The 15,000-nt window shown below is 46.2% G+C and overlaps 2 protein-coding genes across 4 annotated transcripts in view; one reads left to right on the forward strand and one right to left on the reverse strand.

Annotated features, from left to right (window-relative positions):
• The first annotated feature begins 466 nt into the window (after positions 1-466).
• On the forward strand, positions 467-10,070 carry bmpr1ba (bone morphogenetic protein receptor, type IBa). Of its 3 annotated transcripts, none has more exons than XM_060054089.1 (10): positions 467-648; positions 1,066-1,165; positions 1,677-1,779; positions 2,501-2,597; positions 2,925-3,063; positions 3,703-3,895; positions 5,616-5,913; positions 6,710-6,885; positions 8,381-8,511; positions 9,187-10,070. In XM_060054089.1, exons 1-10 carry the CDS (start codon positions 503-505, stop codon positions 9,310-9,312), a joined length of 1,509 nt encoding a protein of 502 aa, XP_059910072.1. In that variant the 5' UTR covers positions 467-502; the 3' UTR covers positions 9,313-10,070. The 3 variants fall into 3 exon arrangements, with proteins under 3 accessions (XP_059910072.1, XP_059910070.1, XP_059910071.1); XM_060054087.1 differs by having other exon boundaries at positions 6,710-6,884; positions 8,374-8,511; XM_060054088.1 differs by having other exon boundaries at positions 6,710-6,877; positions 8,367-8,511.
• A 437-nt stretch (positions 10,071-10,507) lies between these two features.
• Positions 10,508-15,000, reverse strand: part of LOC132459091 (netrin receptor UNC5C-like) — a 159,492-nt gene continuing 154,999 nt past the window's right edge. The window contains 1 exon segment of the mRNA XM_060053466.1: positions 10,508-14,324. Coding sequence (XP_059909449.1) covers positions 14,159-14,324 — 166 coding nt within the window. The 3' untranslated portion in view covers positions 10,508-14,158.

The raw sequence follows: 15,000 nt of genomic DNA on the forward strand, positions 1-15,000 counted from the left end.
ATTCAGTCTAAGTTGCTTTGAATAAAGGCGGACTACAGTTATATCTTAATGGTCAAAGAATTGAATAGACTTCCAGGTAACCCTCAGCTATAATCAACCAATTAATTGAACAGGATAAAGAAATCTTGGCAAAATTCGCAGTGTGTAAGATTGAGGCACTCCCAATTAGTAAGCAGGGGACCTAAGAATAAATAGCAGGCTGTGCAACTGACTGAAACGAATCTAGCTCGGCTGTTTAGTCGGCCCGAGTGGAATGGGGTTTCGGGAGTGTTGATAGTGAGATCGTTGTGAACAAAGAGAGAGTTACGGGATGGCCGGCATTTCTCATTTGTAGAAAATATCAGTTATAGGGTGTGATTTTATTGGTAACATTATTTTAAAAAATCACTATCGATCAGCATGTCTTGGTTCATTTTAAACTAAGGAGCTTGTGGAAATGTAACACACAATAACCAAACTTTAATGACCCTGTCTTCTTCTCCTAGGCAACGCATTTGACAACATGTTGCTGCGGGCGTCCAGCAGGGCAGAGGTGAAGAGCAGGAAGGAGGCCGAGGGCAGCTCCACCACAGCCCTGCCCTCAACCAAAATGCTGAGGTGCTACTGTGACCACCACTGCCCCGGAGAAATCCCCAAAAACACATGCAGGTGTGGAGACCCTCACACTCACACACGCACACACACACACTCACGCACACACACACTCACACACTCACACTCACACACACAATCGCACTCACACTCACACACCCACTCACATATGCCTGTTGCAGGCATAAGTATCTGTCTGTTATGGTCATTGATATTTTTGACATGATACTGATAACGTATATGTACCAGACTAATGAGAAACATTATGAGAGTTGGTTCAACGTCCCGAACGGCCGGCGCGACATCCAGTTCCTCTGAAAGACCAAAAGGGAAATGTTACCAATGTCTCCATTCAATGTCCTTGTTACCTGGGTTCGTGATGCTAATGATCATAATAATATGATAGAAGGTGTGCTGACGATAACGACTGTGTTACTGTTGCTAATAGAGGTCTTTCTTCGTCCCGCCCCACAGGGCAGACGGGCCCTGTTTCACCATGGTGCAGGAAGAGTTTGGGCGCCCCGTTCTCTCTTCTGGCTGCTTGAAGCACGCCGGCTCAGAGCTCCAGTGCAGGGTGAGTGGACCAGATCCTCATCCACTTCTCGCTTTCTTTTCCTATCTTCCTCTCTTCCTCTCTTTCTCTCTCGCTCTCGCTCTCGCTCAAGCTCTCTCACTCTCGCTCTCCCTCTCTCTCTTTCTCATATGAGTCTCTGAGTCGCTGCTTTAGGAAAAGTGTGAATGAATGAATAGAAACTGGACCCTGAGGTCCTACCTTACGTAACAGCACCCTCTCTGGTAAAAAAGGGCTACTGCAGGTATTTTGTAGTCACTGCTTTGCCTGTGGATTCTTTACAGTTAGTCTCGAGTTATTCTCTCACATCCAAGTTCTAGAATATAAATCCACAAATACAAATACAGCCAGATCTTTTAATATCAAACGACAAAGGCTCAACAAGGGTTGACACTACACTACTAAATTAAATGTATTATTATTATTCTTATTATTACTAATAATAATAATAATACGACAAGAACACGACAAGAAAAAAACGATAATTACAATGAATGTGAATGTGATCCTACAGGACACACTGAACCACCGAACGCGAACTACCATGGAGTGCTGTACGGACCGGGACTTCTGCAACCAGGACCTGTTCCCTACCCTGCCTCCACTGAAGACGCCCAGTAAGACCTCACCGTCGGCTTGCCTGCCTCTTTCCATGGTTCTGTCTGTCTGTCTGTCTGTCTGTCTGTCTGTCTGTCTGTCTGTCTGTCTGTCTGTCTGTCTGTCTGTCTGTCTGAATGTGTGTCTGTCTGTCTGTCTGTCTGTCTGTCTGTCTGTCTGTCTGTCTGTCTGTCTGTCTGTCTGTCTGTCTGTCTGTTCTGTCTGTCTGTCTGTCTGTCTGTCTGTCTGTCTGTCTGTCTGTCTGTCTACCCTGGCTGTCTCTCAGCTGGTCTGTGAACACGCTGGGAAAAAAGGAGGGCGTACGAAACACCTGTCTGGCAGGTGTGAGAGGGGCAGCGGGAAGCCCGGGAACCAGCCCGGGTCAGCTGGGATTGAGCGGGTTTCATAGAAGCCTAAAGACACTAGTGTAGCAAGGAGACGGTCCATTGAAGTGTGTGTGTGTGTGTGTGTGTGTGTGTGTGTGTGTGTGTGTGTGTGTGTGTGTGTGTGTGTGTGTGTGTGTGTGTGTGTGTGTGTGTGTGTGTGACGTGTGTGGGGGGGCGAATAAAGTTGCAGAGAAAGAGAAAATCCAAAATCATGAGTGAGAGAAAAAAAAGATGGAGGGAGTGAGAAAAATAACCATACATATTTTCTTCTGAAGATGCATACTTCTAGTGACAAAGGAAATCAAGGATGATGTCTCTTACAATGTGTTTGTTTCCCTGTCTTTCTCCCTCCCAGATCACGTGGAAGGAAACGTCCACTATGTGGCGCTGTTGGTCTCAGTCAGCGTCTGCAGCATCATCCTGGTCCTCCTCATCCTATTCTGTTACTTCAGGTACCATTACACACACACACACACACACACACACACACACACACACACACACACACACACACACACACACGTGCACACGCATACACACACACACACACACACACACACACACACACACACACACACACACACACACACACACACACACACACACACACACACACATACGTGCACACGCATACCAATACACATACACACACACACACACATCTGTTAGTTGAACACACTGATTCATGTGTGCGTCATTACATCCAAGTAATCAAAACACAAATATTTTATGAGATCAGTCAAGTGAAATTTGGGTTGTTGTTGTTGCCATGGCTCCAGGTTCAAGCGACAGGAGTCCCGCCCACGCAACAGCATGGGTCTAGTGCAGGACGAGAGCTACATCCCCTCTGGAGAGTCTCTCAAAGATCTCATAGAGCAGTCCCAGAGCTCCGGCTCAGGCTCAGGGCTCCCTCTACTGGTGAGTTGTGCACACTGCACCCCTCAGGATGCAACAAGTGATGTTTCACTTTTCACACATGGATTCATATTACCAAGAACATTTCATGCCCCTAAGGCATGAAATGTATTTATAGCATAGCTATAAATACTTTCCACAAACTTTGCTTTTCTTTTGGTCTGAAGAATTCTGTGGCGTTGGATTTTCTCCCTCACATCATTTTCACATTATCAACATCTGCCCGTAATATACTTTTCCCACTGAAGGAGTTGGTCTAACTTTGCTTGTGGTTGCAAATCCTGAGCCTATCCAATTGGTCGTTGGTGTATATATGACGGGCCTTTACCCTTCAAAATGTGTCTATCAAAATGCAGCATCAAACATCTACAGTCTATATGCCAGCATTCCCCTGTAACCCCTTATGCATTCCAGCTGACCCACCCCTTGGCTGAGCTCAGGGGCTAGGTGTCTCAGGTCGCACCTCTAACCTCCCGATCCCTCCTACCGCCCTACTTTACCACGTTTTGACCCCACCGCCGCGTGCTAAGATCCTCCCGTTCCCTCCTACCGCCCTACTTTACCACGCTTTGACCCCACCACCGTGTGCTAAAAGCCCTCCGTTCTGCCCCCCCCCCCCCCCCCCCCCCTTTGCGTCCGCAGGTACAGAGGACCATCGCCAAGCAGATCCAGATGATGAAGCAGATCGGCAAGGGGCGGTACGGGGAGGTGTGGATGGGCCGGTGGCGCGGGGAGAAGGTGGCCGTCAAGGTGTTCTTCACCACCGAGGAGGCCAGCTGGTTCAGGGAGACGGAGGTCTACCAGACGGTGCTCATGAGACACGAGAACATCCTGGGTGAGGAGAGCTTTCACCCTCCTTATGCCCCCCCCCCCCCCCCCCTCCTGTCGGGGTGCTGGAAGCTCTTCTTTGGTATTTCCCATATCTCTTTCGCTCTCTCCTTCGTTCTGTCTTTCTCCCTCACTCTGCGTCTCTCTCCCTCCTGATTCTTTTCTGATTCTTTCTCACCCTCTGCGCTCTCTCCCCCCTTGCTCACTATTTTGCCCTCCCAGGGGCCCTCTCTCTCTGAATTCAGGCAGTTTTAAATTAAATTGACAGGAATAAAGATGATATTATTACAACTTCCCCCAGAAAATCGAACAACCCTCCCCATCTCTTTCTATCTACAGTATATCTTCTTTCAATTCTCTCTATAACTCAGCTGTAGGGTGATATAGTGTATGAGAACACTCTCTCTCTCTCTCTCTCTCTCTCGTCTCTCGTCTCTCGCTCTCTCTCTCTCTCTCTCTCTCTCTCTCTCTCTCTCGCTCTCGCTCTCGCTCTCTCTGTCTCACATATATCACACATAAACTATGTGAGAGACTGTGAGAAAGTAACGTTTGAATCTAATATACTATAAAGTTCAAATTGTACGTCTTCACATTTTCAATAAGACCCATTGACTTTGATTGCCCCATAATCCAAAGTAATAACATATTAACATAACAAGATCATATAACAACATATTTAACAACATAACAACATAATCTATTCCCAATTCATTCATCCATCCATAACCACCTTCCTCTTCCTCCATCCATAACCACCTTCCTCTTCCTCCATCCATAACCACCTTCCTCTTCCACCACCAATAACCCCCCTCCTCTTCCTCCATCCATAACCACCCTCCTCTTCATCCATCCATAACCACCCTCCTCTTCATCCATCCATAACCACCCTCCTCTTCATCCATCCATAACCCCCCCTCCTCTTCCTCCCTCCATAACCACCCTCCTCTTCCTCCATCCATAACCACCCTCCTCTTCCTCTTCCTCCATCCATAACCACCCTCCTCTTCCTCTTCCTCTATCCATAACCGCCCTCCTCTTCCACCACCAATAACCCCCCTCCTCTTCCTCCATCCATAACCGCCCTCCTCTTCCTCCATCCATAACCACCCTCCTCTTCCTCTTTCCATAACCGCCCTCCTCTTCCTCCATCCATAACCACCCTCCTCTTCCTCCATCCATAACCACCCTCCTCTTCCTCTTCCTCCATCCATAACCACCCTCCTCTTCCTCCATCCATAACCACCCTCCTCTTCCTCCATCCATAACCACCCTCCTCTTCCTCCACCAATAACCACCCTCCTCTTCCTCCATCCATAACCACCCTCCTCTTCCTCCATCCATAACCACCCTCCTCTTCCTCCATCCATAACCACCCTCCTCTTCCTCCATCCATAACCACCCTCCTCTTCCTCCACCAATAACCACCCTCCTCTTCCTCCATCCATAACCACCCTCCTCTTCCTCCATCCATAACCACCCTCCTCTTCATCCATCCATAACCACCCTCCTCTTCCTCCATCCATAACCCACCCTCCTCTTCCTCCACCAATAACCACCCTCCTCTTCCTCCATCCATAACCACCCTCCTCTTCCTCCATCCATAACCACCCTCCTCTTCCTCCACCAATAACCACCCTCCTCTTCCTCCATCCATAACCACCCTCCTCTTCCTCCACCCATAACCACTCTCCTCTTCCTCCATCCCCCCCCCTCCGTGACGGCGGCAGGCTTCATCGCGGCGGACATCAAGGGCACGGGCTCGTGGACCCAGCTGTACCTGATCACCGACTACCACGAGAGCGGCTCCCTGTACGACTACCTCAAGTCCACCACGCTGGACAACCGCGCCATGCTGCGGCTGGCCTACTCCTCCGTCTCGGGCCTGTGCCACCTGCACACGGAGATCTTCGGCACGCAGGGCAAGCCCGCCATCGCCCACCGCGACCTGAAGAGCAAGAACATCCTGGTGAAGCGCAACGGCACCTGCTGCATCGCCGACCTGGGCCTGGCCGTCAAGTTCATGAGGTGGGTGATGGGGCGATGGCTGGGGGGTGGGGGGGGGGGTGGGGTGGGGTGGGGTGGGGGGGGGGGGGGGGGGGGGGCAGTGGGCGCTGGGCTGGGTGGTGGGTTGGGGCGGTGGGCGGTGGGTGGTGGGTGGGGCCCTGGTTGGGGTTTGTGGGTGAGGTGGTGGGGGGGGGGTCTGCGCTGGGTGGGCTGGTGGGTGGGGCGATTGGTGCCCTGGGTGAAGACAGCAGAGGGAATGGGGATAGTCGTTGTTATATGTTATGGTCCGTTGTCTTAGTCACCAGTTTGTTTGATTATGTTAACGTGGAAGACGGTCACGCTTTGCGTTTATTACTGGACTCCCCTCTCCTGTAACGCACGTGAAACTCTAGTTTCACACTCTGACGAGGCGTTTGTCGGGATTCTGTGGCGGGGAGACGATTTAGAAATCCGATTAATTGCAGAGTTTGAAGGTTTGTCGCCCCGAGTGTTCCTGGCTGGTTTATCCTTTGTGCACTGCTGGTCCAATGAACCACAGGTGTGCAGCCTCACCCAGCGCCAACGTCCATTCCAACAGACCTAAAGCAGCCATCAGCCACACACAGTCAACTCAACACAACAGCTGGTTTTAATACTGTCATAAAAGTACAAGTGGAAAAACACCTGGAAGCCTCCAGGTGTTAACATAAAATAACTCCACATGAAGTGATTAGGCAGACACTTTTATTCTTTCAGCTGTCGACGACCCGATCACTTGATCCTCTTTAATGTCCAGATGAGGTCAGCCATATGAACGGTTCCCTCTTCTCACTTGCAGTGACACCAACGAGGTGGACATCCCCCCCAACACCCGGGTGGGCACCAAGCGCTACATGCCCCCCGAGGTGCTCGAAGAGACCCTCAACCGGTACCACTTCCAGTCCTACATCATGGCCGACATGTACAGCTTTGGACTCATCCTGTGGGAGATCGCCAGACGCTGTCTCTCTGGAGGTAGCCGGAAGCACGAGCTCTTCATCCATCTGGCTGCATGATGATGATGATGATGATGATGATGATGCTGATGCTGATGCTGATGCTGATGCTGATGCTGATGATGATGCTGACAATGTTCAGGTTATTTGTTGAGGAGTTGAGAAAAGGCAGTTGACGAATACTGTGAAAGGGGGGTTTGTGAAAAGAAAAAGTGTTGAGACCAAATAAAAGACTATAGATGTAGAAATTGCAAATAGAATAAACAAAATACATAGATATTATGATTAGAAATAGCTATTTCAATACAATAACTACCAAACATTATTATGGCATTATCATAATTATGTTGCTGGATTCATATCTTGGGTATTTCAGTTGAGTTGAGCTGATAAAAACATTGACTGACTAAATGTGAAGTATGAATGACAAAATAGCTGTGTGCCGTTGGATAAGTGGGGAAAGAGACTGGATATGAAGAGATTACAATCAATTTCTAACAAATTAATGTTTGGTTTAGTCACTGCCGAACTGGAGTAAAAAACCCATCAAAAACAGGATCAGAGGAAATAGCTAAATTGCCTTCATGTTCTTCACCGCCATCTGGTGGCGTATGGTGCAATTGTGATTGTTTGGCCTGGTTACATTCAATTATAATTACTTTGACCTTTCAATAGAGGGGTTCATGTGTCAAAATTATACAATGGGTTCTAAAGATATCTTCCTGTTTGTGTCATCAAGTTTTTATTGTCAATTTTTGCATTGGTTTTCCTTGTATTCAGTTATTTATTCTAAGATTTCCCCTAACCCTACCTCTGCTAAAACTTTTCTATCTTTGCTCTAATTCACATTGGCATCAAATATTGATCCGAAGTTGTGCTATGGCCCTGTATTACTTTAGTGCTAGCAACTGATAATGCACTAGGTGGTATTCAATCCAAAACATGACATATATTTCAGGCAGAACTTGCTGTGTTCTAGCTTCATTCACTCTCAGTAGTCCAAGTAGTGTCCACATTGATTATTTCACTTGCACAACAATCTCAGAGGGTATATATTATTTTGGTATCAATATGAAATTTTATAGCCCTTGCCGTTGTGGTAATATTCTCTATTTAGTTTAGGTATGTTATTTTTGGAAAAAAAAACGAAATGCAAATCCAACTAATGCATGTATGACTTAATTGACAAAGCAAAGCCAGCTTTACTCATCACGCTCAAGCAGTGTTTCAAACATAGTGATCCATAATAAACATTCATGTAGAAACCATTTAAAGGGCCCCTATTTTACCACCAGGTGTGATGGTGATCAACCAGGCTGGCTGTTTCCATCTATCATACCTCTGGGTGATGTAACTATAGGGTCGATTTCAGAAATGGCGTTTAATTGTTAAGGGACATCAACAGCACCTCTGGTGGTGAAATAGGGGCCATTACACTATCCTCTATATTGAACGACCTGTGTATGCTAATGTCGGTGTACTTTACCTGTATTCTGCTACTCTACCTGGTCTAGGCATCCTGGAGGAATACCAGCTGCCCTATCACGACCTGGTGCCCACCGACCCCTCCTACGAGGACATGAGGGAGGTGGTCTGCTTCAAGAAGCTCCGCCCCTCCTTCCCCAATAGGTGGACCAGCGATGAGGTAGGAGAGGCGGATCCGTACACCCACACACGCACACATGCATACACATACACTTACATATACACACACACACACACACACACACACACACACACACACACACACACACACACACACACACACACATGCACACACACACACACACTCACACATACAGAAGCATACACACACACACACACACACACATATGCACAACAACACACACATACACACACACACACACACACACACACACACACACACACACACACACACACACACACACACACACACACACAAAGATGCAAGCAGGCACACAAACGCAAACACAAACCTACACTGAGCCACACAAAACAAAAATAGGCACACACACACACACTGAGCCAGATCAAACAAAATTACACACAGAGTGACACATGAAAGAGACATCCACATGCATACATTCAAAACAAATGCATACATGATTTGTATGCATTTGTTACAAATCATACACACACACACACACACACACACACGTCTTCGTGCATTATCAGTTGCTAGCACTAAAGTAATACAGGGCCCTAGACACACACACACACACACACACACACACACACACACACACACACACACACACACACACACACACACACACACACACACACACACACACACGTCTTCGTCATAACAATGGCCGTCTGTGCCGTCTGTCTCCAGTGTTTGCGGCAGATGGGGAAGCTGATGACCGAGTGCTGGGCCCACAACCCCGGCTCACGGCTCACAGCGCTACGGGTTAAGAAGACGCTCGCCAAGATGTCCGAGTCACAGGACATCAAGCTGTGAGGCGTTTGTGTTCACCCAACCCACAATGGACCACGTCTGAGTTCGGACACATCCTCCCCGCCGGCCTTCTGGACTACAAGTCCCAAGAACACGCGGGCTGCCGGAAGTACAACTGGAATACGCGGCTAGGGAGCTGGGGACGCTTCGAAACATCAGTAACAAAGAGAGGATATCACATTTCGAGGTCCTGTACGATTTCTGTCGGTCTAGGAAGGAGTGAAATGTAAAAAAGTATCGTTTTAGAGACCAATTTAAGGGACTCCAAAACCAACTACTACAAGTGTTGCCTTGGCAAAAAACGAATTATACAAAAAACAGAGGTCCAGTTTTAAATGGCAATGTAGTCCCAGAGATTTGTAAACAGGCTACTGACCTTAACTGTGGGTGGAAAGATACCAGTGCTTTCTGTGAAAGCTGATTGACCCGTTGGTAAAAGGGTCCTGAATATGTGTGTACAAAGGCTCAATGTGTGAGTGCAGTGCGTCGTTTAAAACCCAGTCGCACAACTGATGGTTTTGTTCGTGTTTAAAGCCCAGGACTGATTTTGTTGTTTCTCTTTCACTCACAAACCGTTTGCTTTTGATACACTGACTGACCGTATGTGAAGGCTACATGTATGTTGAGGCCTTAAAAAAAGATTTTTGTTTGTCTGGTTATGTCTGTTGAAAAAAGTAGAAAAAATTGTTAAATCTTTTTCCCTATATATTGTCACTTGTTAAGATTTTATGAGAATAATAAAGTTTATATGGCCAAAACAATTCTGGATGGGGGCTTTTGCGCATTAACTTTAATTCCTTCCGTTGTAGTCTGGTTCCCCACTAAAGACAAACACAGCGTTAACTGTAACTGATGTTTTAGATAATTGGCTTCAACTAACTGTTCATGCCTCGTATAACAAAAGCTTACCAGATGCTTGGGCTGGAGGCAATACTATAACTTAGAAACACAAGAAGATATTTAGAAGGAATATATATATATATGAAGAATAAAATGGGCTAGACAAAGGTGTTCTAAGACTAAGGTGGTCTGGGAGTGTAAGGTGGTCTCAGACATAGACATTAAGTGGGTCTCAGACGTTAAGGGATTATCAGACCTTAAGGTGGTCAGACCTTAAAGGCGACAAAGAAATTTGTGCATGAATTAAAAAAAAAGAACCATACATCAAGATTTATAGCAATAACCACACAAAAACAGATTCATTCTTAGTATTGCTTATAAATATAATTTATTAATTGTCTTAAAAATTCTTTCTTACACTTTGTACAGAAAACAATTAAGAGCGACAGCGAGAAGGGCAAACCGCAAGATTGAAGCGTGCCAGAATTAGCTATAATGGACCAATACTACCCGACATTCACAAACCAAAACACCCCTGATAGTAGAACAAAAGGAGAAGAATGCACTTACAAGCACAGCTTTAAATACACGTCTATCATGAGAAACAATGCCAGGTTTGCATAGTAGACACTGCCTTTACCAAAATAATAACAAAAATCCAACACAAACTGAAACCATACAAACTATCAACTATAACTTGTACTGCTGTTTTTTTGTATTACGAAATTTGCCAAATATAGACGACAGCACACAACTGTACATACTGTGTATAGAAAAGAAAACTTTTTTTTTTTTTACATCCCTTTCCACCTTTTTAGCGACTCATGGCAGATCTCTGTGTTGAGGCCTAGCACGCTGCATGTCATGAAGCCTCCGTTCACTCCCTTTATTGACCCTCTGTGTAGAAACAAGAGCGAGATGAATGGGCGGGATATTCGGGAGAGAGAGAGCGAGAGAGAGAGAGACATGTATAAAGTGAAGGCGAGAGATGTAGGGAGGGATAGGGAGAGAAAGGAAGGTTGTGAAGTCAAAGTGTGAAACATTTGTCAAGCTATTTTGACCGACATGCTCGGTTCTGAAAAATGAAGAACAAAACAATAACAGCTGAATGAATGGCAGTTCTCTCTCAAACACTTTAGATTTCAATGATTCAGCAGGGATAACTCTACTTTGGTTGGGTATGTCGGCTTAGCATGAATACAAATATATTTTGATTTGAATTAATGTATACCCAAGGCCTAGGGCCCTAGACTGATACATCTGATTTGTGTACATCTGAATATGTTTCCCCTGTATTCCTTTCAAACCTGTCTGTTTGGTTAAAAACGAAATGACAAAAACAACCAAAACAACCCATAACCCATATTTCATCGAGGAGCACTCTTGCTGTTTAGACAGTTGCGGTATCAGGTAAACAAAAATAAAGTTCTCAATCTCCTACCTATCTCACCTGACACATTTATATTTTGCTCCCTATCTCCTCCACAAACCAGTCAGTTTGCTTTTATATGGCGACTATTGAATAGTAGATGCCTTCATAACAATGTCTACAATGTGACACTAGATGCTGCGAGACATGCAGCACAAATCCCAAAGCAGAATGGAGAAAACACTGTTAACTCCAGCTTCTGGATCGTTCATGTATTTTTCTGTCCATCTCACAGGAAGTTTAGAATGTTTTGCGCCACCATAAACACATTATATAACCTAAGGGTTAACCACAACAAGGTTATGTAACAGTTTGATATTCTTTCCCATTCTTCAAAGCCAAAGCACTCTGTCTCCCTGTAAACCCCAACGGGAGTAAGTTAAACCTTGAGTGTTCTTGAGACAGCACTGCCCCCTAGTGTGATAGAAATGTTACTGCAACTCATTTTCGTATAGATCTTCGTGGCGATTCTTGTCACATAGCAATCATCGGTGTTTCTATCAGGGATGGTGCACTTCATTTTAAACCTCTTGTTTTCTAGGTGTTGATGAAATGAAAGAAAGAAATGTATTTAAATATAAAAAAAAATGAAATAATACATGTTATGAATGGCCTTTTTTGAACACAGAATAGGGGTCTACTTAATAAAATTGGCAACCATTAATATGTAACACCATTGATTTCCAAAACTTAAAAGGATGCAAACAAATCATAATATGATATCAATGTATATAAAGCCAAGACAAATCGATCAACCATGATATGCAGTTAATACAATTGCCATTAGGATGAGAATGATAATCATGTATTTACAATTTCTTGATCACAACCAAATGCAACCGCTGTTATTCTCCAACAAGGCCACTGAACGGTGCTCGTGACAACGCAATGAAAGTCATGGAGGTGACAGCCACACATAAAGCAACCTGAAGGCAAATGTCAGGGAACAAGACACACACATCAGACCAGAAGTCCCCCGCATTCATCAAAATATGCCTGCTGTACCATCGCACAACCGTTGTTTTAAGAGGTATAATTAACGATTACCCCTCCTTAGTTTGTCCCTTTGTCCTTTTGCCTTCCTGCGTGCGGTCGCAAAGTCACAAAATAAATCCTTTTAATCCAACAATACTGGGTACAGAATTCTAACTCTTGTTATAGCAGTTGGAGTGGTTACTAGGCAACCCACCATCCTTCAATGTACCCCTTACGAGTCCTCTTATGGGGTGTTAAGCTGAAGCACTACGTCAAACAGGTCAAAACATCTCAAGATCCACTCACTGGAGAAAGCGGATATTTACATTGTCTGCACCTTTTTTGCCCCTAAGCTTTTTCAGAAGAAGAATACCATGTAGAACATGACAGGGGTCAACACATACAAACACCCTTGGTGGAAATGAGCAGGCTTGCCTTCCTTAACAGTCGCAAAAATACTGTCACATTGAATGCCTCTGAAATAATAAAAAAAGGATTCGGGCCTCGGAAATAAACAGACCGGGTGACCTTCCTGTCGGAAACCTTGAAAACGTAACAGACATCACATCCATCAGTCTGGCTTCGCTCCGCTGCCCGGCACAGAGAAGTCCATCTGATTGAGAACCGGGTCAGGACCTGGTCGCTCGGACCTGCTGCGTGGAGAACAGGAAAAAGCACTCCACCGAAAAAACAGACGGCGAAAAAAACAAAACAAAAACTCCACGATAGACCGTGTTCCCTATAGGGAACGATATCAAGAAAACAAGTTGTACGGGAGAACCGGTACAGCGGTGTCGGGTTCACAAGAGACGCTTCATTCCGTTATCCGACCCCTCCCTCCTTCCTCTTCTTTACGGCTGGTCACCTGCTGCGCGCTTTCATTTTTCATATCCTTTATCGCCCGCTTTTATTTTGTTACATCCTGGTTCCTCCACCCAAAGGGGAGTCCTCTCATCTCGCCTTGCCTTCCTTGGATAATATTCTCCTTCCTCCTGAGAGTGCGAGGAGGGAACGTCAAGGTCGGTTTCTGTTTCCTATATGTTTGGGTTGATCGGGATGAATCCAGGGACCTGCTATGATGTGGACTGTATGGGTTTCAGCCTGATGTGTTTCATGGTTGTTCCTGTGGGCAGCCCATAGGCGCTGTTTGCCTTTCCTTGATGCTAGCCCACGCGGAAACAAAAAGAGGACTTGGACATGCCTCTGCGAGATCACAGACACACACACACACACACACACACACACAGGTGTACGCACGTACACACACTGTTTGACACGCATGCACGCACACACACACACACACACACATACACACACACAACCACACAGAGCAATGTTTGGCGAACCCCTGCGTAACAGTTCGGTCCGCCATGTTAGTATAAAGTCTCTGTACAGCCTTCTCCTTGTGTACACATGGACCTCCTCCTCCTCCTCCTCCTCCTCCTCCTCATCCTCCTCATCTTCCTCGTTCCTTTTGGAACCCACTTTAGATATAAAAAAAAATATCCTTTCCCCCCCCCTGTCTTTAATGTTCCAACACCTCCAAGGTGACCGGCCATCGTTTCTTTATCTCTTTTAAAATGTGTGTGTGCGCGGGGGGCATGGTCAGTGGTCGGCCGTCATCATGGAGGGCATGCTGTTGTCATGGCGACCCATCTCCTCCAGCACGGCCGCCAGCTCGTTGAGGTCTCCGTCTGGGAAGTGCTGCGCCTCCCACAGGTCCAGGATCACCCCCGTGGGGCTGGCCTTGGTGGCAAAGTAGTTCAGGTACCTGGTGGAGGGGGGCGGGGGGGGGGGGGCAGAGGAGGAGAGGGGAGGGGGCAGGTGGGTGGAATACTTCAATCATTAAATATTCATTTTAAGTTTAGTGCGAGACTTTCGTTTTTCTTCTCTAGTGCCGTGAGTTAGAGCTGCAGATCTTTTTAAAGTGAGTTATTTTCGGAAAAATGTGTTCAAGTTTGATTCGTGAACTTGTGCGTTTTACATAAGAGAAACTTGCTACTTTTTTTTTTTTTTACAGAGTTACTAGCTGCAGTAAAACGTGTCATCGTGCAGGTGTAACTGTAGCTCTGAGCGGAAACTGATTCAGATTCCTCTATTTTTAACTGTGTTGTTGTCCTTGTTCCTTTGTTTCCCATGATAAGCATTTTGTAGCACCATTAACGATTGTGCTTGTATGTGCGAATGACTTTATTCAGCTTGGGACAACTCGCTCGAGGAAGCCCCCTTGCATTGCACTGCACTGCGGCTACAGGGGTTTGAACCCAGAACCTTTAGGGCTGGGGCCCTCAAACCCCCATACCCCCTCGACAAATCCCGGGACAACGGGACAACGATGGACAGGGAAAAGAGAACATTGTGGGTAACCATGGCCGGACAGAGCCAGGACGTCTACGGGTGATGCAGCCACAATGAGAGAGCAGATTGCTTGTGAGAGATGGCTCCAT

Source organism: Gadus macrocephalus, chromosome 6, assembly GCF_031168955.1.
Source record: "Gadus macrocephalus chromosome 6, ASM3116895v1".
In the NCBI taxonomy this organism is placed as follows: domain Eukaryota; kingdom Metazoa; phylum Chordata; class Actinopteri; order Gadiformes; family Gadidae; genus Gadus; species Gadus macrocephalus.